This window comes from Macaca thibetana, chromosome 14, assembly GCF_024542745.1.
Source record: "Macaca thibetana thibetana isolate TM-01 chromosome 14, ASM2454274v1, whole genome shotgun sequence".
NCBI lineage: Eukaryota > Metazoa > Chordata > Mammalia > Primates > Cercopithecidae > Macaca > Macaca thibetana.
In genome coordinates, this window is record NC_065591.1 from 55,741,335 (window position 1) to 55,768,527 (window position 27,193).

The 27,193-nt window shown below is 47.8% G+C and overlaps 1 protein-coding gene and 1 long non-coding RNA gene across 4 annotated transcripts in view; one reads left to right on the forward strand and one right to left on the reverse strand.

Annotated features, from left to right (window-relative positions):
- Window positions 1-777: 777 nt before the first annotated feature.
- On the forward strand, window positions 778-16,622 carry LOC126935670 (uncharacterized). Its single transcript, XR_007719275.1, has 3 exons — window positions 778-1,024; window positions 16,027-16,102; window positions 16,544-16,622. It is a non-coding gene; the product is annotated as an uncharacterized LOC126935670 (long non-coding RNA).
- A 3,952-nt stretch (window positions 16,623-20,574) lies between these two features.
- The window catches only part of SWAP70 (switching B cell complex subunit SWAP70), an 84,539-nt gene continuing 77,920 nt past the window's right edge, over window positions 20,575-27,193 (reverse strand). For 2 of the 3 annotated variants that reach the window (XM_050757419.1, XM_050757421.1), the window contains 3 exons: window positions 25,790-25,988; window positions 24,651-24,747; window positions 20,575-23,678 (listed from right to left, as the gene is read on the reverse strand). In XM_050757419.1, coding sequence (XP_050613376.1) covers window positions 23,572-23,678; window positions 24,651-24,747; window positions 25,790-25,988 — 403 coding nt within the window. In that variant the 3' untranslated portion in view covers window positions 20,575-23,571. Of the gene's footprint in view, window positions 23,679-24,324; window positions 24,419-24,650; window positions 24,748-25,789; window positions 25,989-27,193 lie in introns of all 3 variants that reach the window. The other variant, XM_050757420.1, reaches the window with a different exon arrangement.

Consider the following 27,193-nt stretch of genomic DNA (forward strand, 5'->3'; position numbering starts at 1 on the left):
TCAAGAGAGGCTGGCCCACAGTGGAGTGCACTGGATTTTATAGACAGGCTTGAGGAGGTGATACCTGATTACACAGGGCCCAAAGATTGGTTGGACCAGGTGTGACATTACATACTGTCCAGGGAATCTGACTGCCCCACTCTAATCTTATTTTGCAAATGAGGTCTTTGCTTGACTGGCGCCATCTTGTCTGCTCCTTATAGTATGCGTGGCTGGCAAAGAGAAGAGAAGATGGAGCTGTCATGTTGGATATGCCTAGTCCCAGGTAGCCTTTTCCTATTGGCACAGCTGCTGGCATTCACCCGTGCAAACTTGCAGCTTGCTTGTCTATGTCTGCAGCTCAATTTTACAGGCTGCTCTTTGTTAGAAAATTATTTGGAAGCTTCTTTTCATTAAAAGGAAAACCTTACTAAGGACTTCCTTACCCTATGCCTAAATAATTTCTTCTTAACTCCTATATCAACTTTATTCAGGATTTGGTTTAGTGATAAAGCCGCCTTTAATAAAGGACTGTACGTCCTCCTGGAATGATAAAAGGGTTTTTATCTTTTGGTTTAAAGACAAGTGTCTTTCTGGATTGAGTACTCTGGTTTCTCCAGAATCCATGTTCTGTCTGCAAGACATGTCTTCTCTGGTAAATTTACTTTTGTTTCTTTCTGCGTTGGGATGGTTAATACTGAGTGTCAACCTGATTGGATTGAAGGATGCAAAGTATTGATCCTTGGTGTGTCTGTGAGGGTGCTGCCAAAGGAGATTAACATTTGAGTCAGCGGGCTGGGGAAGGCACACCCACCCTTAATCTGGGTGGACACCATCTAATCAGCTGCCAGCACAGATAGAATATAAAGCAGGCAGAAAAATGTGAAAAGAGAGACTGGCCTCGCCTCCCAGCCTACATCTTTCTCCCGTGCTGGATGCTTCCTGCCCTTGAACCTCAGACTCCAAGTTCTTCAGCTTTGGGACTCAGACTGGCTCTCCTTGCTCCTCAGCTTGCAGATGGCCTGTTGTGGGACCTTGTGATCACGTGAGTTAATACTTACTAAACTGCCTTTTATATATATATCTGTTCTGTTCCTCTAGAGAACCCTGACTAATATATGCATGCATAATTTAATTTTGTTCTACATTCCTGGGTTAACATTTTTGTGAACACTTTTATCTTGGTTTCATTTTGGTTTGGTTACATGAATCTAAATGGTTTGGCTCCTTTCCCTTGCTTGTTTCTAAAACTATTCTGAGAGCAAAAATAAATATTCTAAATGGCGGGTGCCGGATGGCTATTTAAAAGCCACTAGGACAGTCACCACTATCTAAAACATGGGTCCAAACTCTTGACATTCTCTGACAGGATTTATAGGATTTTCTTTGCTCTCAAGAGATTAATAAGAAATGAAATGGGATTCTCAAATATTAAGGCATGCCAAGGTTTTCTGAGACTCCAGCCAGCTACATATTATGGTCTATCTCATGAATATATTTAAACTAATGGGCCAGGTGCAGTGGCTCACGCCTGTAATCCCAGCAATTTGGGAGGCCGAAGCAGATAGATCACTTGAGCCCAGAGGTTCAAGACCAGCCTGGGCAACATGGCAAAGCGCCATCTCTACAAAAAATATAAAAACTAGGCAGGCATGGTGGCATGTACCTGTTGTCCCAGCTTCTTGGGAGGCTAAGGCTGGAGGATCAATTGAGCCCAGGAGGTTGAGGTTGCAATGAACCATGATCACACCACTGTATTCCAGCCTGGGCAACACAGCGAGACTCTGTCTCAAAAATAAAAACAACAACAACAAATACTAATGGACAAATCATATCAAGGAAAATTCAGAGCTCAAATGGTCTGGCACGGTGGCTTGTGTCTGTAATCCCAGCACTTTGGGAGGCCAAGGCAGGTGGATCACTTGAGGCCACAAGTTCGAAAAGAGCCTGGTCAATATGGTGAAACCCCATCTCTGCCAAAATTACAAAAATTAGCCAGGCGTGGTGGTGTATGCCTGTAGTCCCAGCTACTTGGGGGGGTGAGGCACAAGAATCACTTGAACCCAGGAGGCAGAGTTTGTAATGAGCTGAGTTCATGCCACTGTACTCCAGCCTGGGTGACAGAGCGAGACTCTGTCTCAAAAAAACGAAAAATAAAAAAATAAGAGTCATAATTTGAACTCTCTAAAATACACTACAACTATAGTGTTAACATCACAGTCTACCCCTTGTGCCACACAGATCTTTACTCTCCACCAGGTTCAGGGAGAAGTTCCTCCCCATTTCCCTTGGGCCTCTATTCCCAAGGGGAACTCAGAAGAATGCAGGAGGTCTGTGGGACCAACTATGGCCCCTACCAGTGAAGTTAATCTTGGAGCCATAACTGGCCTTCATTCTCTCCCTCTTCCACTATCTATTCCGAATTCCCCCCACCCTCAACAACTTCCTCAGATGCTGGTGGTTTACCTGGTGGTGTGAGCCAAACCTTCATTCCGGGGGTGAGCGGGAGGGGAGGGAAGGCGATAAATGCTAAATAATCAAACCCTTCTCAGGGTTGCTGCACATCCTTTCACAATTACAGTGGGGCTGCCTGGAGGTGCCCAGTGGATCACATGGGCTCTACACACATTCCTCCTGCCCTCATTATGCAGGAGCAGCCTTGCCCCTTCCTGTTGATCAGGGTCAGTTATCCCTGCCAGTATGATGACTCTTCTTGTCTGCTGGTTTCTGAGCACGAAGAATCCCAAGTGCCCTGCAGCAGCCACAAACCATAGTTCAATAGGACCCTTGCCATCATAGTGTCCCCCAGTTAAGTGCTGTGCTGTGTGGAATTCCATGCCTTTGGATCAGGTATTCTGTATGTCCCTGGAAAGTGATGCTAACTAAGGCTCTGTGGTGAGGAAAGGCACACCCATGCCCAGAATAAGTCTCTATCCCTGTAGAGATGAACCATTGGTCCTTCCAGAATGGAAAGGGCCTGATGCAGTTGACTTGCCCCAAATGATGTGTTGGTCTCAAGGAATAGTGCCATTTCAGGGGCTCAGCATTGGTCTCTGTTGCTGACACACTGGACATTCAAAGGCCCCTAGGCTCTTCTGCCATATCACATCACAGTGATCTCCAAAAGGCCTCTTTTTTTTTTTTTTTTGAGATGGAGTCTCCCTCTGTCGCCCAGGCTGGAGTGCAGTAGCTGGATCTTGGCTCACTGCAAGCTCCGCCTCCCGGGTTCACGCCATTCTCCTGCCTCAGCCTCCAGAGTAGCTGGGACTACAGGCGCCCACCACCACGCCCGGCTAATTTTTTGTATTTTTTAGTAGAGACGGGGTTTCACCGTGTTAGCCAGGATGGTCTCGATCTCCTGACCTCATGATCCGCCCGTCTCAGCCTCCCAAAGTGCGGGGATTACAGGCTTGAGCCACCGCGCCCAGCCCAAAAGGCCTCTTAAAGGGGGGCCATGATGATGCTTTGAGCTCCAAGTGTTAATGTCAACTCAAACTCTGCATCTACTACTCAAAATGTCTTGTTATCCCCATTTCTCTAGTGAATGATCACCTAAATGGCCATAGGTCTCTTTGGGGGGAAAAATGAAGGAATCATTGTGACATACACTTGCTGCAATTCTGCAAAGTCCTTCCTCTTAGAGAGCTGGCCACCTCTTTAGTCAATAGTTCTCAAACCTAAGCTAATTTTCAGATATAGAACCATTCCTTTCTAAGGGAAGCACCTGTGAGGGACAATGGGCAGGGAGGCCAGAGAGGTTGGGAGGGCTATCAGACCATGATGGGGGTGGACCGCCGTGAAAGAGAGAGGGAAGGAAGGAACAAATATGTTGAATAAATTACAAACATCTGGTGCATACTGGGCACTGAATGGATCCCAAGGAATCTCTGGATGAACACAGTACAGCTCAGCCCCCAAAGAACTCACAACCTAAAGTAGACACAGACTATTTGTTGTAAGCAGAACAATCCCCACCCCCCTTCCCTGAAGATGTCCATGTTGTAATCCCTGGAACTTGTGAATATGTCATCTTACATGGCAAAAATTAAGGTTGCAGATGAAATTAAGGTTGCTGACCAAGACATTATCCTGGATCAGTCCAATGTCATCACAAGGGTCTTTATAAGTAGAAGTGGGAGGCAGAAGCAAATGTCAGAGAAAGACCCAACAGGAAACTCAACAGGAGAAAGACTTAATGAGCCATTTCTGATTTTGAAGATGGAAGGAGGACAGACGTGAGCCAAGAATGTGGCAACCTCTGGAAGCTAGTAAAAGGAAGAAAATGGATTCTCCCTCAGAGTTCCAGAAATGAACATAGCCCTGCCAACACCTTGATTTTAGCCCAGTAACACCCATTCTGGACTTCTGGCCTCCAGAATACTAAGAATAAATCTGTATTGTTTTAAGCTGCTAAATTTGTAGTAATTATTACAATAGCAATAGGAAACTAATAGGGCTATATAATGAACCACAGTGATTCGTGCAATTGCACTGTATTCGTACAACAGCTGTGTACAGGGGGCAGGAGCTCAGAACAAGCAAATTGGATAAGGGATGGCCTAGGGAGAAATAAGAGTGAGACAGAGGGGCAGAGGTGCAATGTGATATGCAGAGGCAGCTGCTGCAAGGCCAAGAGGGACACTCACACATGCAAACATATAATCCTGTGCACACACATGCAACACAAACAAGGGCATACATGTTCTCACATATACACACCCTAGTGTTATTGGCACTTACACATGCAGACTCTTTCTGACACAGGCCCACCCACTGCCTGGATTCCACCCGTTTTTGGTGACCTCTCTTGTATTAGTCCATTCTCACGCTGCTAATAAAGATATACCCAAGGGTGGGTAATTTATAAAGGAACCAGGGTTAATTGACTCACAGTTCAGCATGGCTGGAGAGGCCTCAGGAAACTTACAATGATGGTGGAAGGGAAAGCAAACGTGTCCTTCTTCACATGGCGGCAGCAAGAAGAAGTGCTGAGCAAAAGGGGGAAAAGCCCCTTGTAAAACCATCAGATCTCGTGAGAACTCACGATCCCAAGAACAGCATGAGGGTAACTGCCCCCATGATTCAATTACCTCTCACTGGGTCCCTCCCATGACATGTGGGCATTATGGGAACTACAATTCAAGATGAGATTTGGGTGGGGACACAGCCAAACCATATCAACTCTGTCATCTCTGAACACCATATTTCCTGAGGGCAGCTGAATTTAGCAGGTGGGGACAGGGCTTGTCTACCATGGCTCCATCACTAGCCTTCACCTGAACAGGAGGTACACTGGGAGGCTGAGACTCACCAGTTGGGGGGCAGCTGGAAATCATTTACCTGCCCAGCATTTTAGTTTGTAAGGTGTCAGGGTAAGCCCTGACCTTGCACATGTTCTCCCAAATCTCAGTCTCTCCCCTCACAGCTGTATGATGGAACCTATTATGAATGAGCTGGTCACCCAAAACCAGTGTGTCCATCTTCCCATGCATTTGTCTGTCCATTTTCATTCATTCAACATACATTTATTGATGCTTCTTCTGTGTTAATGCCTGCTCCTGGATACTTTGGACCCCAAGTAAAATAAGCTACTATCCAAGATATGATTTCTGGTGTAACCAGAGCTATAATAGGGTGAGAGCAAGTAGGAGCCTGCAGAAAGATAGGAGGAGCTCATAGCCCAGCCTTGGGGTAAGAGACATGAGTACATGACATTTCAGCTGAGTATTAAAGAATAAGATCACTGGGCAAAGGTGAAATCAGGAGGAGCAAGGAAAAGAAGTTAAGTCAGGTTTGTGATGTGTATTTTAGAAAGATCTCCCTGGTGAGGATGGCAAAGGGGGACTGGGAGGAAGGCAGGCCAGTGAGCAGCTGCTGTAATTATCCCAACCTGAGAAGGCAGTTGGGCTGGATAGACATGGGAGCTCCAGAGACATGCCTGAGGTGGTATCTGTAGGATGTAGGGCCTAACTGATGGGGACAGAGGGGATAAAGGGAGAGGGAGCAGTTAAAGACTGTCAGGTTGATGGCTGGGACATCTAAGAATGGCCCCAGTCTCAGAGTCAAGTGCCAGGCGTAAAGAAAGGATAACCAGGCTGGGGGCACCCAGGCCCTGGTGCTGACTTCAGCAGCAGGCGTATGCTTCCTTGGGGAGGAGTCAGCTGGTAGAGAGGGTATGTGCAGCACTTCCTGAATCTGGGAGGGGTTCCCCAAGTCACACACACACACACCAATCACACATCTTCTTGGCTTAGAGAAAGAAGTTAAGTAGCCCCTCCCCATTTTAACAGCTGAGGAGTCCATGATTTCAAGAGGTTAAATGACCTTGTCCAAGGCCACAGAGCAGTGCCTGATGGAACTGGGATTTGAACCCAGGCTTGTCTGACTACATCCTGTGCTCTTCTCCCCAGTCCCAACAGGTCAACCAGGCCAGTCTTGGCACCAGAGAATTAAGAATCCAGGGGACCTCTGACCTCTATGTCACACCCAGCCTGGCCAGGCCACTTACAGGGCCATTCAAAGCCAGGACTGCCTCACTCTCTTAGACAATGGACCAGGACAAAAAGTTCTCTTTGTGGGTAGAATGACCTTGGGCCCTCCAAGGAGAGGCGGATTGGCCCCACAGCTAACTTAGCCCTCTCATACCCACTCCACACCGTGGCCACCCACCCCACAGCTAGAGCACCTAAGAAGTGCATCTCCTAGTCTGTAGGTGAGCAGGAGAAGCCCAGGCCCAGCCCAGTTCAGCACGTCCCCACTGTCACACAGCTCAGCCATAGCTGGGCCTTCCAGGAAATCCAGACCTGGGCAATTAGAAACAGAGAGCTCAGGGCTTAGAATGAGATACTCTGCAGGATCCTGGTGAGGATCTGGCCCTGTCTGAGCCTATTTCCTCATCTGTAAAACGTGAAGTTAGGCTTATTTATCCTACAGCTCTCACAGCTGCAATGGTCTTTTTGCATCTCCTCTGCAGTCCCTGGCCTCATCCAAGCCTAAGAGTTGAACAACAGATGCCTGGTCCCTACGGAAAGCCCCCAACTCTGGCCTCAGCAGATCCACCTCCTCACTCCCCACAGGTCCCCCGAGGTTCAGTGCAGCCTCAGCCAGAAGAATGTGAACCATTCCCGGCATCTCCTCCCCTGTGGCCAGCCCAGAGAGGGGCTGGAGCCTCTGGGCCCTTCTGACAGGAAATTAGCTGGGCCTGGCCTTCCCCACTACCAGCTGCTCTGCTGACCCTGACCCTGTGTTTTCTGAAACTTGATACTGCAAATTTCAAAGCCTCTTCTCCATTCCCTGGAGGCCTGGCTGAGCTGTGTGTCTAGTGGGGCCTCCAGCCTACGTGTGGGCCTGCCTTCCTGTCCTGGAAAGGGCCCTGGCTAAGAGTGGTGCAGGGAAGCCTGAGGCCCAGCCCCTGCCATGACCCTAAGCAGGGCCTACCCCCAGGCGATTCATCTCCCCATCTCCGAGCTGTGAGAGGGAACCCACATGCAGAGTGGCTGCAACATGGAGAATGGGTTGGAGGGACACAAGAGGGGCAGTGGAGAGACCACCTCAGATGCAACTGTGATGTTTCAGGGAAGAGATGGTTTGGACTAGGATGGGATGGTGAAGATGACAAAAACTATAGACTGGAGACATATTTAGGAAGTAAGATGGAGAGATACTGGTGATGGTCTGGCCATGAAGGCTGAGGGACACAGGTGTCAAAGGGCCTGCTAGGTTTCCGAGTTGCCCAGCTGAATGGATGGTGGTATCTTTCCCTGAGATGGTGAACACCAAACGATGACCAGGGTTGGGTTGAGGAGGGAAAATATCCTGTTTGGCCTTAGTTAGAGGCTGAGGCGCCTTTGAGCTGTCCCAGTGAAGAGGCTGAGCACTTGGATATCCAGAGAGGAATAAGCTGAAGATACTTATTTGGGAGGGAGAAAAGTAGATGGTAGGTAAGGACATGGATAAAACTGCCAAGAAGGAAGAGTATTAAGTAAGAAAAGAGCCCAGCCTGTGCCTTAAGGACACTAATGTTCAATGGCCAGGTAAAGGAGGAAAAACCTGGAATAGAGGGTGAACAGAGAAAGAGCAGCCGAAGATATAGGAAGAACCATAAGCATGTTGTGCCTTGCAATGAATGGAGAAGAGTGTTTCAAGAAGCAAGAGAATGTTCGGATGCTGCTGGAAAATCTAAAAAAAAGAGGAGAATGTAAAATGCACTTTGGATTTAGTGTCCTGAAGGTCACCTCACCAGTGTTTTAGGGAGTGCTGTTTCGGTGAAGTGAAGCAGGGAGAGGCCAGACTGGCACGGACAGGAGGCGCGTGAGGTGTGAGGAAAGAGACAGTGCTCTGGAGACGTTTGACTGTGGGTGAGAGGAGGGTGGGGCAGTAGCTGCAGTAAGACAAGGAGTCGAAGAAAGGGGCTTTTGTTGTTTTTTAAGGTAAGTGAGATTCAAACATGTTTAAATGTTGATAAGCAGAATCTTGTTCAGATGAGAGACTGACAATGCCTGAGAAAACAGGGACAACAAACATAAAAGTGTTTTTGACAAAGCAGGAGGACTTGCCAGGGCCCCTCAGCAGGGTAGGGCTCAGAGGGAACATCTCCAATCCTTTGAAGCTGGCTCCTGGGCACTAGGCTGGCTGTGGCACTGCCTCTGAGTGCTCTATATGCCCCACAGCCAAGGCCAGCACCCTTGGATGGCCAAGTACATGTACCTTATGGACCCTATTCAACCCTAGTTGAGGATGGCAGGAGTTAGAGATGATCGGACAGACCATGGTGGGCCGTGATGTCCTAAACAAGGGTGCTACATCCCTGGGAGAAGAGCCATGGGCCTCTAGGCCTATTGTGGACATTGAGCCCATTGCCAGTGACAGGATGCCTGGAGCCCTGCTGGATGGTATCCCTAAGTCCAGGGTCCCCAGATGCCTCCATTCCAGCTTGGCAATACCATGTTGGCTCTACTGGCATAGGACACTCCCAGGCATACCACAGGGCAGTGGTTCTCAGAGGATGGCCTCTAGACTGGGAGTATCAGCATTACCTAGAAACTAGTTGGAAATGCAAACTCTGAGGCCCCACCACAGATCTATCAAATCAAAAACTCTGGAGGTAGAGTCCAGCAGTGTGTGTATAACAAAGTTTCCAAGTGACTTTGAGGCACCACTTCTCTAAGGTATCAAGCCTTTCATCCCTCCATTTGTTGTCCGTCCAGTAACCTAAAATTCACACATCTACCAATCTAAACAGCCATCATCCAACTGTCCATTTCTCAGTGCAATTCAACCATCTGTCTTAGTCAGTCTGAGCTGCTATAACAGGACATCCACAGACTGGGTGGCTTATAAGCAACAGAAATGTATTTCTTGCCGTTCTGAAGGTTGGAAAGTTCAAGATCAAGGCACTAGCAGATCTGGTGTCTGGTGAGAGCCTGCTTCCTGGCTCACAGAGAACTAGCTATCAACAATCCACGTTCGCATTCTGTCCAGCCACCTGTGCCTATCTATCTAATCTCATGTAATCTAGTCTATCATCAGCCTAAATAGTCATCATTCTAAATATTTCTTTATGTTACAAACATCTACTCACTATCTTCACAACTCATTTATGACACAAAAGAATATCTAAGCTCTGGTACCCACCACACCCACCTCCCCTTTCTAAGGAAAATGGACATAAACATTTCTTTCTGCTTAAAGTTTCAGGATCATATCATGTGTATTAAGTGAAATCAGTTCTATTTCTCTGGGCAGCAACCCTGACTGGACAAGGGGCAGGTTCTTGGGGTTCCTCAACTAAAGGCAACTGTGTTTGTATGTGTATAATCTTTATATATATATATACACACACACACACACATAGTAGCTTAAGTATTACATAGAGATATGATATATTCTATAGATATAGATCTGTCACACATATGTGTACATATATAACTTCAATAGCTTGCCATAAAACTCTGCCCAAAGGAGGTTGTCTGTACTGAATGGTGACAGACTTAGCCAGTCATAAACATTCTCTTCCTTCATTCTCTTCCTTGGAGAGTATGAATGTTTGGTATCACTGAGAAGTCAGGTCACTTCAAGCTCCAGTTCTATCCTAACAATGGTAAGCAGTTTTCAATGAAGCCTGCTGAATATGTCTGCTTTGAAAGAGTGGGATTTAGAGTGACCTTATAGCTCAGACAGAAACAACTGTGCTGCGGGCGTGACTCTGCAACCCTGCATTTAGCCCTCATTATCCAAGACAAACGTCAAGCTGCCTCTGCTGGAGGGTGGAGCTAGATGACCACACTATACCACATATCCTCCCTGTCCACAGCTGATTGGAGCAGGGCCACCTCACCATATCCCATCCATCAGCAAATCCTGATTACCTTCAAAATCAATCCTAAACTGGACCACTTATCACTGCCCTCACCACTGCCACCCTGGTCCAAACTACCAACATCTCTCACCTGGATTTCTGCAGTCGCCTCCTAAGTGGTCTCCCTGTTTGTCTCCCTTTCCCGCCTTGTCCCTTTCAGTCTATTCTCATCACAGTAGCCAGAGAGGTCCTTTTTAAAATCTAAGATCATGTCATTTCTCTGTTCAATATCCTCCAATGCCTCCCCTCCTTCTTACAGTAAAAGTCTAAGTCCTCACAATGGCTTGTAACACACTTCATGATCTGTCCTGCTACCCGTCTGACCTCATCTTCCACTATCCTCCCCATGTTCACACAACATCAGCCACACCATCCTTACTGATGTTCCTCACACAGTGCCACAGAGTTCCTACCTCAGGACCACTGCACTTGCCATGCCCTCTTCCTAGAGCATTCTTCCCCCAGATATCTTCACGGCTCACTCCCTCAATTTCTTCAGATTTCTGCTCAAATATGACCATATCAGGGACACCCTCTCTGAGTATCCTACATGCAGCAGAAACCCAACCCCTCCCCAAACTGCTCCCTGCTTTATTTTTCCCATAGCATTTAACGTCAGCTCACATATAACTGCCTACTCTCTCTCTCTCCTCATTAGAAAGTATGCTTCATAAATGCAGCAACTTTGTTTTGCTTGCTATTTTTCAACACATAGGAGCTTTGTTGAGGTACAAAGAGTCACATAAATAAGCACTTGGTAAAAACTTGTGGAAGGAATGAGTAAGAGTGGCTGAGAGTAGACCATAAGGAAGAAAATCGAGCAGAGGGAGACTGCTGAGACAGGAATGAGTACAGAGAAATGTGGGAAAGAGAGGAACCTTGAGGTCCTCGGGAGATGGAGAGAAGAGCCACTGTTCCTGACTTTCCAGTTCCAATCTCACAAGGCCTGAATGTCAGTGCTCTCTGCAAGGTTGTCCATTGTATTCTCACAATTGTACCCCTCATTCTTAAAAACACTGGGGTTTTCTTTGTTCCTTGCAACAAAAACAACCTTGACTTGAGCAGTGTCCTTCCAACCATCCATCCACCCATCTCTCCATCCCCACATGCCCTCCTAATCATTTATACTTCATTTTTTTTCCCTTTTTTTTTTTTTTTTTTTTTTTTTTTTTTTTGAGACAGAGTTTCACTCTTGTTGCCCAGGCTGGCATACAATGGCGCAATCTCAGCTCACTGCAACCTCCGCCTCCCGGGTTCAAGCGATTCTCCTGCCTCAGCCTCCTGAGTAAGTGGGATTATAGGCATGCACCACCATGCCTGGCTAATTTTGTATTTTTAGTAAAGACAGGGGGTTTCACCATGTTGATCAGGCTGGTCTCAAACTCCTGACCTCAGGTGATCCACCTACCTCGGCCTCCCAAAGTGCTGGGATTACAGGTATGAGCCACTGTGCTTGGCTGATCACTTATACTTCTAATCATCTGTCTACAGATCAGTCCACTAGTCCGTTCATCCCTATAAGCGTCCATTATCCTAGAGTCCACCCATCATCCATCGATCCATGTAACCAACAACTATCCATCCACATGTGGATGGATAACCTCCTTTCATAACCTCCAGGTAGAGTGGAGTCAGGTCATGAAGGATCTCATCACAGGGCTGAGGCCATCCAACTTTAATGCTGAAAAGTGGGAAGCTATGGAAGGATTTTGAACAGGAAAGTTATATAGTTGGATCTGTATTTTAGAAAAATAACTCTGACAGCTATGAGCAAGATACTTACTGTCTAAAGGCAAGAAGACCAGTTGGGGTAATATTAAAATATTCCAGATGATGAATTAGGGCAGAGGCACAGGGGCTTCAGAAAAGAAGATTCAAGGGAGAGACAGGGAAGCAGGTCTGGGAACAAGCCCAGCCCAGAAGGCAGGCCTAGTCAAAAAACTGCTTAATAGGGGGCCTCAGTTTTGCAATCACCAGCTCAGCGCAGGCACTGTGTTTGCCCCAGATCTCAAGTGGGACCAGGCCTCTTGCACATTCTGCACATTTGGGGCAGAGTTCCCAAGAAGCCCAATCCAGAACCAGTCTTCTCTGGGCCCTTCAGCAGAGCACTCTGTCCTACATCTCAAGTCTCTGAGTAAGTGATATTTCCAGAGTACACATTCCCCCACCAACTCATCTCACAGCTCAGCCCTGGCTACAGAAAGCAAGGGCCTCTTCTCTGTTAATTTTCTTCAACTCCTCAGAGGTTGGGCCTCTGGCCCAGTGAAGTCAGGGTCTGGGAGGCAGCCCTGGCTCCCTGCCAGCCCACAGAGACTATATTTGGAGCAAGACAACTCCCTCTGGACACAGAGCTTGGGACCCACCCTGCAGGGCTGCCCCAACCAATTTTACCCAGTATCCACGCAGTGTGATTGTCACTCACGTTTTCACTTGTTAGTTCATTCATTTGTTTACTCATTTATTCATTCCACAAACATTTATTGATCTGCTGGTATGATGCAGCAGGTACAACAGGATGTGCGGTGGGCACATATCTGTATATGTGTATATGTGGTTCTCTCTAAGCAGGGATGGCAGAACATACTCTGGGTGTCCTCCCTCCGGGTTCAGTGGTGATGATGACTCACACTCAGGTGTATATGGCATCTGTGGGGACCTGTGTGCAAGTGCATGCAGGCACGTGCTGAGGAGGTAGCTATGACTCAGTGGCACGTGGCATCTGTGGGTACCTGTGTGGATATGTGTCTGAGTGCAGGCATGAGCATAGGCGCTAGCTCCTCAGGGGGTGGGGGAAGTGGTTGTGACTCAGCTGCACATGGTGACTGGGAGCCTACAAGCCAGCTATGACTTTATGGCTTTGCTTATTTGCCAAGCCAAACAGTTAGTGTTGGGCACAAATATTCTATCAGAATGTGCATGGAATAAGTCCTGAGCCGGGGACCTCCAGCAGGCAAGAGAGACTCAGTAGTCTTGGCCCAGCAGCATGTGTCCCCCGCCTGCCCCCTCCACCGTAGGTATACAGGTCCTACCCTCCCCACTTCGCCCTCTCCACTCCTGCCTCCGGAGACTCAGCGAGTGCGTCCCTCATTGACTCTACATCACCCCTCACCCACCGGTCCCAGGTGCACACACGAGACCAGGCCCAGAGGTACAGGGCTGTGACCTTCAAGCTGCCAGCCCAATCCATTTTTCTACTATGCCAAAAACCCCTTCTTTTCCAGATCCCATGGCGGCGTCTTACTCCAACATCCCAGCCCCGGTCGTAGGCTCGGCAAGCCCGCTCCAGGGCCCACTTCCCATCTCAGCGGCCGCAGGCCCGCTGCCTCCCCATCGGCGCGGCCCCATCTTCACCTCTGAGCTCCTTGCCCCTCTCTCCCTGGCTGTCTCTGTCCTTATCTGTCCCGAGTCTATCTTTGTCTCTTCTCGAGCCGGGCTGTCTGCAGCAGAGGCTTCACCAGAGTGGAGGTGCTGACAGAGTGAGGGTGTGGGCAGGACACTCTGTGTCCCCTCTTGAGCCTTATCGGGAAAACTTAAGTCACTGCTCAGGGCTCAGACTGGAATTTCGCCCTAGATGACCTTGCTGGGTCTGCCGGGGGCCTCCGCGGGGACAGCCAGGGTCAAACGAGTCAGGAAACAGGCCCCTGCTTGTGGGCCGCCCGCCCGCCCTCATCCCAACTAGGCCGCCTGCAGCGCCCTCCGCGGGAGACGCCGGGGGCGGGGAGAGAAGGGAGGAGACGGGAGGGCGGCCCCGTCTTGGGCACTCGCAGGGACCAGCGGGAGGCCGTGTGGGGCTGGAGTCGTGACCACGGATGCCGGAAGGCCACAGGGCCCTCCTCGGGGTCCCGGCCGGAAATCCTCAGGGGCCCGAGGAGGAGCCCGGGCGGCCACCCGACCACCTCCCCGCAGGCCGCAGGCCGGCGGCGCGCCGTACCCGCGGGGAATGAGGGAAGAGGCCATCGCGTCTGGACACCAGGGCTTCGTCCCAGAGCCGTCACTGCTGTGTCCCCTTGAGCAACTGCCTAGCTCCCTAAGCCTCACTTTTCACACCTGGAACATAGGAAAATTGCGCCCACCTTCTGGGTCGTGGCAGATAAAATGAGTTCACATCAGGGCTGGCTCTCAGGAGGCGCTCAGTGTCCGTGGCTTTCCTCCCCGGTGGGCAGAACCCCGGGGCAGCTACCCGCGCCCTGGCACCCAGAGCGGAGCAGCCAGGAGCGGAGCCGCCACCGCACACCCCACCCGACCCGACCCTGGTCCGCCCTGAGCGCCCGGGTCGGGGCTGGAACCTGCGGGCGCGGCGCACGCCTGCCACCTGGCGGCGAAGCCACCTGGCCGCCTGTCCCGCCCACGGCCGCGCGCGTGCGCAGGCCTGCACCACCCAGTCGCCCCCACCTCGCCGCGCCCCGCCTCCCTCGCCCAGGGACCCCCTAGGCCACGCCACGACCCTCCACCAGCCCAGCGAACCCCCTCGGCCGCGCAGACCTGCGCCACCAGGTCGTTTCCTCCCCTCCTTCCCTCAAAAACGTGTGCATTTCGTTACCCTTACACCTGGAACCGGGGTCATTTCGGGACTTCCCAAGGAGGGTCAGGATGGTGGGATTAGCCTTAAGGGGGGGCGGACGCAGTTTGGCGGTTAAACCGCGTGTTCCTGTTTCAAACAAACCTAAATGTAGGCCTGGAAGGCTGTGTACTGAAATCCTAGCACTAGGTTGGTGCAAAATTAATTGCGGTTTTTGCCATTGTCGGTTGTCTGCAGAGTGAGATTATGGCGAAGCATTTTATTCTTTTTACATACCTGCTTTTTCTCAATTTTCCACATTGGGTATGTATTGGTGATAAGGAAAAAAAAAACTACAAAAGTTACTTTTTGAAAAAAAAAATCACATGGAGAGAGAGTGGGGGACGAACTGGCCTATCAAGGGGATTTCTGGAAGTTAACTTTCTAGTATCACTGTTTGCATGTAGACTCCCAGGGTCCCCTGGGAGAAATGGAGAAATGAAGCCCAGGACTTGAGGCATTGGGGTGGATGGTCCATCTTTCACATATGCTGGGATTAACTTCCTTTAAGATAAAAGAAAGGCAAGAGTTCCCAGCCTTACTAGGGTAACGTGGGGTAGAGCCTCCAAATAAACCAGAAACTCTTGAGAGTTGAGGTGGTCAGTCACTGCTGTCTGGTTCAAGCTCTGATTGGACCCAAGGGGACCAGATCCAGGATATATTTGAGAACAAGGAATTTATTTCAGAAAGGGGCCACTCAAAAGCCAGCATTTACTAAGAACCTGCTTGGTACAGGGTGCTGGAACTACCACAACAGGCTGCCCCTGCCCTTAAGGAGTTCTGGGCTGACTTTTGGGAAAGTTCATCAGAAGTGACAGGTAGTGAGTGAAGCAGATCAGCAGGAACATTACAAGCCGCAGGAACCGTCATCGGCTGATACAGGCCCTAGGAGGTAGAGTGGAGAACAGCTCTGGCCCCCACAGCTAATGGCCACCAACGGAGCGACAGGACCCTTGAGGGGAGAGCAGAGGCTGGAGGTCCTTGGGGTCTACTGGGAGGTGGCAGTCACAGGCTCTTGGGTCCTCTCCACAGCCTTGCTGGAACCTTCCAAAGAGCAGGTGTGACTGGGGAAGTGTGTTGCTGGGCTCTTGCCCTCACCTAGGACCTCATCTGTTCACTCATCCATTCACAGATTTGCCAGATAGCTGCCTTTGCCGGACACCTCAAAAGTTACAGACCTGCCTGTGGACATGCATAGAGCACCTAAGGTATTTCCCAAACTCTCCAGTAGTAGCCTTGAATGGCTGACCTACCGCAGTCACCTGCCAGATCTTCTCAGAACTGGCCAGCCCACCAGCAACATGCCCATTAAGTGGCCTGGCCCAGCCCAGATGGAAAACCCCCCTCCACGTGAGTTTCTAAAGAACATGCATGAAGACAAAACACCAGGTGCCTTAGGTGTGACACCGTGAGGACACATCACCTGTACAGTATCCTAACCCACCCAAGATGACACAGTAAGGTAAAACCACAGTAGAGCCCAGGCCTGTTTGACTCTGACGTCCAGGCTCCTTTCCAACTTAGTGCCCTAAAGGCCTGATTGGGGTGGGGGTAGGGAGGAAGATTCAAGCACTGACTGCTTGTAGCCCAGGCTGGGAGGGCAACAGCTTTAGAAAAAAAAGCCATTCATTGCTTTACCCATCTTCCAGCTAACTGCAGTCAGATGTACAGGGCCATGGGGCTCTGGGATGGTCTTCCACCTCTACACCTTGTAAACAAGGATTCCAGACACACCCTCCAAATGGGAATGGAGACACATGTTTGGCAGAGTTGGACAGTGACGCTGGTCTCGTATCAGCCTGGACTTTGAGGGGAGTGGAAAACCGGTGAGTGTGGAGGTGCAGCAGCCCTGGTATCCCCTGAAACCACCCTGTGGGAGGACAGCAGGGGAGCTGCTCAGGAGGTCCTGGTCCATGCATCAGGAAGAAAATGGAACCTGAGAACAGAGGAAAAATGCAGAAAGTGGGGCAGGGAGGCTGCTCCCTGAAACCCCCATGGGTTGCTGGTTCAAGCAGAAAGTGTTGCTGAAGGGGGAGAGGCAGGGTGAAATGGAACAGGAAACGAGGACTTCCGATGAGGAGGAGGGGGCAGTGGGCTGCGGGTCTTGGGAACTGAACAGAATGGGGTTTGCTAGACAGAGTTTTCTAGTCCTGCTGGACCTCAGCTGGCCCCTGTGAACTGCTGTTGAGGGGGATTTAAACAAAGTCCTGCATTCCTGTGGGTGCATAACCCTAAGAGACCATGGACTGCGTCTGTGTGGTGGGAACAGGAAAAGGCAGCTGAGTGTAGCCCCGCTTGGAATTTAGTGTCCACCACAGATGTATCCACTACCCAGGGCCAAAGACTCGGTAGCCTCAGAAGCCTCAATGGAAGCTGAGCACAGGACTAGAAAGGGTCAGGGCCCTCCTGTGCATGTAGGGGTGGCACATGGCAACTAGCTGGGTGATGGGGAACTGAGAAATTAAATGTTTGACATAAAAATGTAATCAGGACCTGAGAGGAGGTGGATGGTATAATGAACAGCATCCTAGAAGTCCGGTACAGATTTCGCATGTCCCCTTCTAGTTCCTTCTCTGCAAATTGAAACGTGAGGCCAGGTGCAGTGGCTCACGCCTATAATCCCAGCACTTTGGGAGGCCGAGGCGGGCGTATCATTGAGGTCAGGTGTTCCGAGACCAGCCTGGCCAACATGGTGAAACCTGTCTACTAAAAATACAAAAATTAGCTGGGTGTGCTGGCACATGCCTGTCATCCCAGCTACTTGGGAGGCTGAGGCAGGAGAATCCCTTGATCCTGGGAGGCAGAGGCTGCAGTGAGCTGAGATCACACCACTGCACTCAGAGCGAGACTCCATCGGGAAAAAAAAAAAAAAATTTAAAGGTGAGCCAGTTCAGGCATTCTAGAGGCACTGCAGTTACAGACAGTAAACTGCACAAATCCTGGGTGTAAAGTTGATTGTTTTTTCCTATGTAACCACCATTTACAGCATCCCAGAAAGTTAAAGTGTCTCTTCCCAGTTTACAGCCACCCCCCTCCCACCCACTTCTAAATCCACTGATTAGCAGTGTCTTGGAAATCTATATGGAATCATATAGTATGTGCTCTTTTGTGTTTGGCTTCTTTGCTCAACATGATGTCCATGAGATTCAGCCATGTTGTTGCCTCTCTCTGTAATATGTTAATTTAGGTGTAGTATCCTTTGTTTGGATATACAATTCGTCTGTTCTCTACTGGTGGATATTTGGGTGTCTCTGGTTTGGGGCCATTATAATAAAACTATTGTGAATCTTCTTATACAAGTTTTTTGGTGGACACCAGCCTCATTCTCTGAAATGAGTGGAAACTGCTGGGCCAGAGGGTAGCTGTTGTTTTTAGCTTTAGTGGATATTGCCAAGTAGGAAGTAGGGAGGTGATTATTACAGTCTCTAATATATAAAGAAAGGAGTAGAGGGGGAAAGAGAGGAAAGAAATAGAGATTCCATAAACTATTCCCAAGACTGATTCTTTAACAAATCTGGAGCACCTCCTCTGCACTGTAAAAGCTGAGGAGTGCCTCTTCCCACGCTTTCATTATGTCTTGACCTTATTCACCTGATCCTCACCCCGCTAGGGCAGCTGTGCCTTGCTGGAACTACCCAGAAGGTTGCAATTAAGGCTTGGCCAGTTAGAACAAGCACAAGCGCTGTGCAGGACACATCACCACCTGAGTGGCAAATGTGAACATTCATTCCTCACAAGCTGCTAAATGGTGCTGACAGACTCACCCTGTGTTTCAGCACCTGGAAAGAAATCAGGGTTAAGGCAGCTTTTACACTTCACGCTTCAGCAACTTGCATCATAGTCTTTAAAATATATCCAAAGCAACCCCCTCCAGAGGCTCTGGGTGTGTCAGAGGTCCCTGCCCTCTGCTCTCTGCCAGCTCACAGAGAACAGGCATTCTCCCTTCCAGGTGCTCCTCATTTGCACCGAAGAGGTCAGTCAACTCCTAGGACATCTGAAGGACAAGTGTTCTGGATAACAGAACTGGCCTTTCTGTGGAGCAGGTTTTCTCAATCTTGCCACTACTGACATTTTAGTCCAGATAATTCTGTTACTGGGGGCTGTCCTAGGCATTGTGAGATGTTTTGCAGCATCCCTGGCCTCTACCTACTCGATGCCAGCAACAGTCCCTCCAGTTGTGACAATGAAAAATGTCTCCAGACATTGCCAAACGTCCCCTGGAGGGCAAAATCACCACCAGTTGAGAACCACTGTGATAGAGAAAGAACAGTTTGTTTTTTTTATTTTTGAGATGGAGTCTCGCTCTGTTGCCCAGGCTGGAGTGCGGTGGCGCGATCTCGGCTCGCTGCAAGCTCCACCTCCTGGGTTAACACCATTCTCCTGTCTCAGCCTCCCGAGTGGCTGGGACTACAGGCGCCCGCCACCGCGCCTGGCTAATTTTTTTATATTTTTAGTAGAGACAGGGTTTCACCGTGTTAGCCATGATGGTCTCGATCTCCTCACCTCGTGATCTGCCCGCCTCAGAAAGAACAGTTTTTTTTTTTTTTTTTTGAGACGGAGTCCCGCGCTGTCACCCAGGCTGGAGTGCAGTGGCCGGATCTCAGCTCACTGCAAGCTCCGCCTCCCGGGTTCACGCCATTCTCCTGCCTCGGCCTCCCGAGTAGCTGGGACTACAGGCATCCGCCACCTCGGCCGGCTAGTTTTTTGTATTTTTTAGTAGAGACGGGGTTTCACCGTGTTAACCAGGATGGTCTCGATCTCCTGACCTCATGATCCGCCCGTCTCGGCCTCCCAAAGTGCTGGGATTACAGGCTTGAGCCACCGCGCCCGGCCCGAAAGAACAGTTTTTATTTATTTATTTATTTATTTATTTATTTATTTATTTATTTATTTATTTATTTATTTTGGAGACGGAGTCTCGCTCTGTCGCCCAGGCTGGAGTGCAGTGGCCGGATCTCAGCTCACTGCAAGCTCCGCCTCCCGGGTCTACGCCATTCTCCTGCCTCAGCCTCCCGAGTAGCTGGGACTACAGGCGCCCGCCACCTCGCCCGGCTAGTTTTTTGTATTTTTTAGTAGAGACGGGGTTTCACTGTGTTAGCCAGGATGGTCTCGATCTCCTGACCTCGTGATCCGCCCGTCTCGGCCTCCCAAAGTGCTGGGATTACAGGCTTGAGCCACCGCGCCCGGCCGAAAGAACAGTTTTTAAACACACCAACCAGTGTCCTCTCCCTCCCTCCAAGAGGGAAAGATCAGTTTTCCAATATACACTCAAGCTGGACTGAGTGGGCCCACTTAGTCCACAATAGGCATTTTATCTTGGCAACAATGTAAACCACAACAACAAACAAAAAGCCACATGGTTTACTCTGGTGAAAGAAAAACTGAAAGGCATAAAAAGAAAACTAAGGAAAACAGAGGTAAGAAAATTTGAAGGTAACAGCAACAATGAATGAGAAATCATCTTTGTAAGTTCCCGTTTGTGAGCTGACACATCAGCCATGGCTTGCCCACATTCGTGACTCAAACACCAAAGATGAGGCCATAGCTAACTTCTTGGGTTCTAAACTGCAAACCCAGTGTTTTCAGGAAGTGTCCCTAAACCAAAGTCCATCTCATATGAAAACACATACAAATACACCCAACTTTACCCCCACTGTTTTATTAAATCAGACAGTAAATGTATATTCTGGTATTTTTAATTTTCTTACTGGGTCCATTTTACTTAAAAAAAAAAATACAAAACATTTTTAATGTATCTTAGAAAAATCAGCAAAAAATTGAGAAAGTTGAGCATATTACATTGTACAATGGTTTCATACGAATGTTTTAAAATCATAAATATTTGGTTTCCTCTCAACATAGCACATCACAAAAATACATTTCAAAAACTTTTTTCATGTATAATTCCTGTAACTGATCATATCCCTACTTATTAAGGAAAACACCTGATGACAAGCACTCAAACACTCCTGAAATTTTCTGTACAGTAATTACAAAAGTAAAACCAAGAGTTCTGTTGGCCCTTTGACAGGTGAAACCATTTTAAATATTAGGAAGAATTCACTTAGTATCAAAATATAATTCCAAATGGAATATACTTAGTTCATTTCTTTGCCATCTTTGATTCACAAGTATCTATCTTAGCCAAAGCACTGTTTAAAAGGATTTTGCCTTCTAGACATAGTGCCACTGAAAACCAAGATGTAATAACACTACGCATTAAACAGAAAGCTTTTGCGCAACCACATATATAACTGCTTGGTCATGTCAAGGTCCACATGTGACCAGAAAGCATGCAGTCATTAGGCGGATGACCAGGGGCCAGGCAGTGAGGTCTTCAAGAACCCAGGGCTAGAGCAGCTAAGCCCCAGGTCATGTTATCAGCTACAGTTGTAGAATAAGCAAGGTTTAAGGAAGGACATTCTGCAAAAGTGCAGGGCCTATTTCACAACTTCTAGAAGTAGAAATTCACATATTCCATCATGACCCTCCCCACCATGCAGAGACTATTTGACTCCCAAGGCCACACTGTTTCCATCCCATAGATTTCACATAGGTGACTAGGTTCTTTGCAAAATACTGTTTCCTCATTCTGGAATGACGGATACTGGAGTCTTCTGGTGTAATGTGCAATCAAACCACAGGAAAGGTTCCATTCCTTACCTAAGTCTCGTTGGTCTATACACCTGCCAGCTACTGAATAAAATGGTAATACTGATAAATGTCTGGGCAGAAATCCAACACCCAAATCAGCTGGCAAATTTCAAAGGCACATGGTACAAAAATATTTTAGACAATAAACTTTATAAAGGCAACTATAAGAAATCATTAAATAAAGTTACATTTTTATTAAACAGCCCAAAATCTTAACACAAATACCTACAGAGCATTTCTTCATTGGCAAATATTTTCCAGTCGTAAAATATGATAATTTATGGGATTATATTCCAGTTTCCTCTCATGTAAATAAATACATATACTGAAACCTCTAATACCACTCTCTCTCGATGTATACATCTGTTTGGAATTGCTTTCTTAGTATGCACTCAGCAAGCACTGAGGTTGAACACCTGAGGTTCTCTGTCCTCATTTAATACTTATAGAGAGAAAAGGACTTTATTCTACTGAATTCTGCCCTTTTTTGCAACAACTGAATTATCCTCATATTTATTTACAATTTTAAGCTTGATTGCTGTCCATGGAGTTACTGTTGCTTCTCAATTATAACTAGTGTTAGAAGGCTTGATTTCATAAATGTTCTTTTTAATCTAAAGATAGATAGAAAACCTTCCTTAATACTCCTTTCAAATCAGATGCCTATAAACTATGATCCCAATTTCCCTGTTACACTTATTTCTATTAGATATTTTCTCCGTTGTCACTATAGAGGAAGGGAAAAGGCAGAAAAGCTGCCCACCTAACAAAGGCTAACATTATGGCTAGGCTAATATATTGACATGCTATCATCTTTATGATGTTTTGAATCTAACTAGCAGACATACAGTCAACTTCCTGTTGGCCATGTGCATCTCATCTGCTTTCTTTATGATCCAAATAATTTTTATTTCAAATTAGCTTCTTTCTACTACTCAGCATAATCCTCTCACAGCCTGGCATATACCTGGTAGCACATCACTCAATGAGAGAGGACGAAAGAAAATTAGGTTGACAATATGGGGCAAAGGGGTAGTCTCCTTTAAGGTGAAGGGAAAGGAGATGGGAATGAAACATGCCAAGTGTATGATGGTTAGGGAAAGAAATATCTTAGCAGAAGCTAGAAAACCTCTACTAACAGGATTACATTCCAAAAGGGCAACCAGGAAATGGCAGTGACTCCGTGACTTCTCTGTCAGAGCACCAATAGTCAAAGGCATTCCATGCCAAGTGTCAGGGAATGGAAAGCAAACTGGCCAATCTAGTTTAACAGCACATACTCAGAGAAGGAAACAAAGGAAACACGCTGCCAAAGGAAAGAGCTAACATCCAGTCCACAGGGTTCTGAGTACCCAATGGCAGTGAGCCGCTCCAAACTCTGCAGAGCTGACTGTGCTGTCTGCACCCTGCCTCATTTGGGGAAGAATCTGAGAGAGCTAAAAGACAAATTTCAGAAGGTGATGTTTTCAAAGAAAGAGTAAATAAACAGCTTGACAATGCTGACTTTTTTTTTTTCCTCTTTTCAGGTAGCCCTTGTTTGCAGGAAGATAAATAAGAAGACTTCCTTAGGATATTGACCCACTTGGAGAGGCATGGAAGGAAGAACAGTTAAAAGCAGCAAGGCCGGTTTTTTTTTTTTTTTTTTTTTTTTTTGAGATGGAGTCTCACACTGTCACCCAGGCTGCAGTACAATGGCATGATCTCAGCTCACTGCAACCTGCGCCTCCCAGGTTCAAGTGATTCTCCTGCCTCAGCCTCCCAAGTAGCTGGGATTACAGGCGCCCACCACCACGCCCAGCTAATTTTTTTTGTATTTTTAGTAGAGACGGGGTTTCACCAGGTTGGCCAGGCTGGTCTTGAACTCCTGACCTCAGGTGATCCACCCACCTCGGCCTCCCAAAGTGCTGGGATTACAGGCGTGAGCCACCGCGCCCAGCCCCCAAAGCCATTTCTTTTGTCTTTAGCGTAAAGCTCTCCTGCCATGCAGTATCTACATAACTGATGTGACTGCCAGCAAGCTCAGTCACTCCGTGGTCTTTTTCTCTTTCCAGTTCTTCTCTCTCTCTTCAAGTTCTGCCTCAGTGAAAGCTGCAGGTCCCCAGTTAGTGATCAGGTGAGGGTTCTTTGAACCTAAGAGACAAACATGCTTTAAATACAAGAAGTATTATATTCTTCAGGGTACTCCATCATTTTTCTACAGACAAAATAGTAACTTTCCTACTTTATTTCTTCTTTGAGGAACATCCATAAATGTCATACCAGCTAAAACAATTAGAAGATGTATACCGAGGGGATTAACTGGGTGCTCTTACCTGTTAGGGGATAAGGTTTTCAAGAGAAATTTACCCTAAACAGCTTGTTTTTTTTTTTACATTTGGGCTAAAAAAGTTTCTTTTTTTTTTTTTTTTTTTTTTTTTTTGAGACGGAGTCTCACGCTGTTGCCCAGGCTGGAGTTTGGCGCGATCTCGGCTCACTGCAAGCTCCGCCTCCCGGGTTCACGCCATTCTCCTGCCTCAGCCTCCTGAGTAGCTGGGACTACAGGCGCCCGCCACCGCGCCCGGCTAATTTTTTGTATTTTTAGTAGAGACGGGGTTTCACTGTGGTCTCGATCTCCTGACCTTGTGATCCGCCCGCCTTGGCCTCCCAAAGTGCTGGGATTACAGGCTTGAGCCACCGCGCCCGGCCTAAAAGTTTCTTTAGTACAATTCAAATACACAAGTGAAACAGAAAAATAAATTTAAAAATAAATATATGGGCTGGGCACAGTGGCTCACACCTGTAATTCCAGTACTTTGGGAGGCTGAGGCAGGCAGATCACGAGGTCAGGAGATCAAGACCATCCTGATTAACACGATAAAACCCCGTCTCTACTAAAAATACAAAAAATTAGCCAGGCGTGGTGGCGGGCGCCTATAGTCCCAGCTACTCCGGAGGCCGAGGCAGGAGAATGGTGTGAACCCAGGAGGCAAGCTTGCAGTGAGCCGAGATCGTACCACTGCACTCCATCCAGCCTGGGTGACAGCAAGACTCTGTCTCAAAGTAAATAAATAAATAAATTAAATTAAAATTAAAATATGATTACTTCATAGAGTCTGTTGTTACCTGGTTCTATCAGTCGAATTAATCCTTCATGATGGGCTACTTTGTCCTTCCAGCTCTTGGTCTTATCAGTTGCCATCTCCAGCTTCTTTTTAACTTCCTGAAACAAAAGTAGATTTTGGACTATGCAGACACACAGGTAGTTTAAGAACCAAATCACAACTATTGGGCCCTTACTACATATTTGTGAATTATCTCATTAAATCCTCTCATAGCCCATTCTAAGAAGCGGGAATTACTATTACCCCATTGTACAGAGTGAAAATGGGTTCAGAGAAGGTCAGTAACCTGCCTAGGGTCACACAACAGGAAATGGTAGAGCCAGAACTGGAACCCAGGCTGTCTGATTCCAAAGCCTATTCTTCTACCATCTGCACACTAATTATAATGAGTGTATGGCTCTGTGTGCCAGTTACAGTTTACTGCCTCTCCACTCCAAATCCACCCTGAACCATCCTGCTGGTGATACTAAAATAATTCTCCCTAACTAGCTGGCAGCATAAAGCTTTGTCACTAGAGGGCGCTGAAGGGACACAAGGAGGGAGGGACTTTTCTTCTAGGTTCCACTCAGTGGCTCCTGTGGCACTCAGAACACCCAAAGTGCTCACCACCGGTGAGTTTTTGTAGCACCTCCCTGTGGGAAGCTTTTGCCAGTGCCCCAAAAGGTGGCCTCCCACTGAGCTTTGCTGGCACAGCACTTCAACAAACTTTTCTGCCATCCAGCCACCCTCTCCACAGAGGTCTGGATCACAGCACTGGGGTTATGGGGAAGGAGCAAAGAATCCTCTTCCAGATCCATTCCCTCCCTGGTGCTCTGCCTCAGTCTTTGAGGCAGTGGCTGCTCCCTACGTCTGCCATTCCTGCATTCTCAAAGCCTTCTTTACAACACAGTAGGTAATTCCCTGTTACAGTTAATAATGTTTTATATTAAACTTTCCCTGTTCAAATTACTGTACAGTTTCTGTCTCTGATGGATGTATAATACATCTTATCTCCTATAAAAACGCCCTCTTTCTTCTTTCTTACAGCTAAGCAAGATTCTTACTACAGCTTCATATTGGCAGCTAAATAAATAATTCTATTATTGAGAAATGTTTTTCAAAAATTTAAATACAGAAGTTTGCAGGGCCAAGTCTCATCACCTCGTACTGCTCAAGTGCTTGTTTCCGTTCTAACTCAAGCTGCTCCAGCTGCTCCATGGCCTCCTGCAGGGCCTGTTCCTTCAGGACACGCTGATTCTCCAACTCCTGCTTCTCCGCCTCAGTTGTCTGAATGGCCTGCTGCTGCTCCAAGTGCCACTTTTCTAGTTCAGCCCTCTTGGAAGACTCTTCCTCCAATAACCTACGATGTGGAAGAAAGCTCCAGATCAAATCCTGCCCAAGTCACCACCCTGACCCAGCAGACGAGGGAAGCATTTTAGACAAGAGAATATTTGAGGTCGTCTAATCCGCCTCTCATTCCACCAGGAGGAAAGCAGGAGCCAGAGAAGCTCATATTCACAAAGCTGGTAAAGCAGCCCATGTGTCCTGCTGTAAGCTCTCTCAGTTTCACCCTTTTGTGAAATAAAAAATAACATTTATCCAGAGTTTAATGTGTGCCAGGAACTGGCCTAAGAGGCAAGTGTATTTTCTCAATTAATCCTCACAGTAAATTTAGGTGCTGTTACTCGTATTTTAGAGATGATGCAAGTGAGACACGAAGGTTCAGTGGCCTTTTTTCTTATACTAAGATGAGCTCTCCCATCCACTACTCTAGTTCCACAAAGGAGGTATCTACTCCCTCTTCCCTGTGATAGCCCTTCAGCAACTGGAAGGCAGCTTTGTTGCCTGCTGAGAACATCCTTCCCTAAGAAGACCACCTCCAGCCTTAACTCCAGCTTCCAGACTCAATATCCTTCTTTGGAGACACTGAGGTCTCCTCAGATGTCTCTTGGAGTTTGATGTACACAACAGAACACAACACTACAGATGTGGTCTGACCAGCGCAGAGTTTATTCACTCAGGTGATGTGTATTTTCTGTGCCTTCTACATGCTTTTCTAGGCACTGAGGATGTGAGAATGAACAATATTGGATGGGTCTGTTTTTTCATTCTAGTGGTAAAAATATGGAGGGGCAATGGACATTTCCAGACACATGAAGGAGTTCAGAGGCTGGGCAGCCTAAGCACCTGGAAATTTAAATTCACAGGCCAGACCCCTGCCCTCCCACCCCTCGGCAGCTAGGGTATGGTGGAGGCACAAGCTAGGCTTAGCTAAGTAGATGCTCCTTCTGGAACTTTGACTCTGAAGCAACTGGCACAAAGAAGCAAAGCCAGTAGAGAATTCATCTTGGTGGTGGCAGTAACATCCAGTGTTGAATGACAGTAGGCGCGATGGCACTGCTGATGCCTGGTACCAACATGGGCGCCAATGGCATCCTCACTGGACTCTTCCCATGGCCTGGCTTGGGCTGTAGTTGAGGCTACTCATCCCCCTGTGGTTCCTGCCTGTGTTCACGGCCTGGTCACCTGCCTTTCTGTGGAACTGGCAAATTATTTAAGAAACTT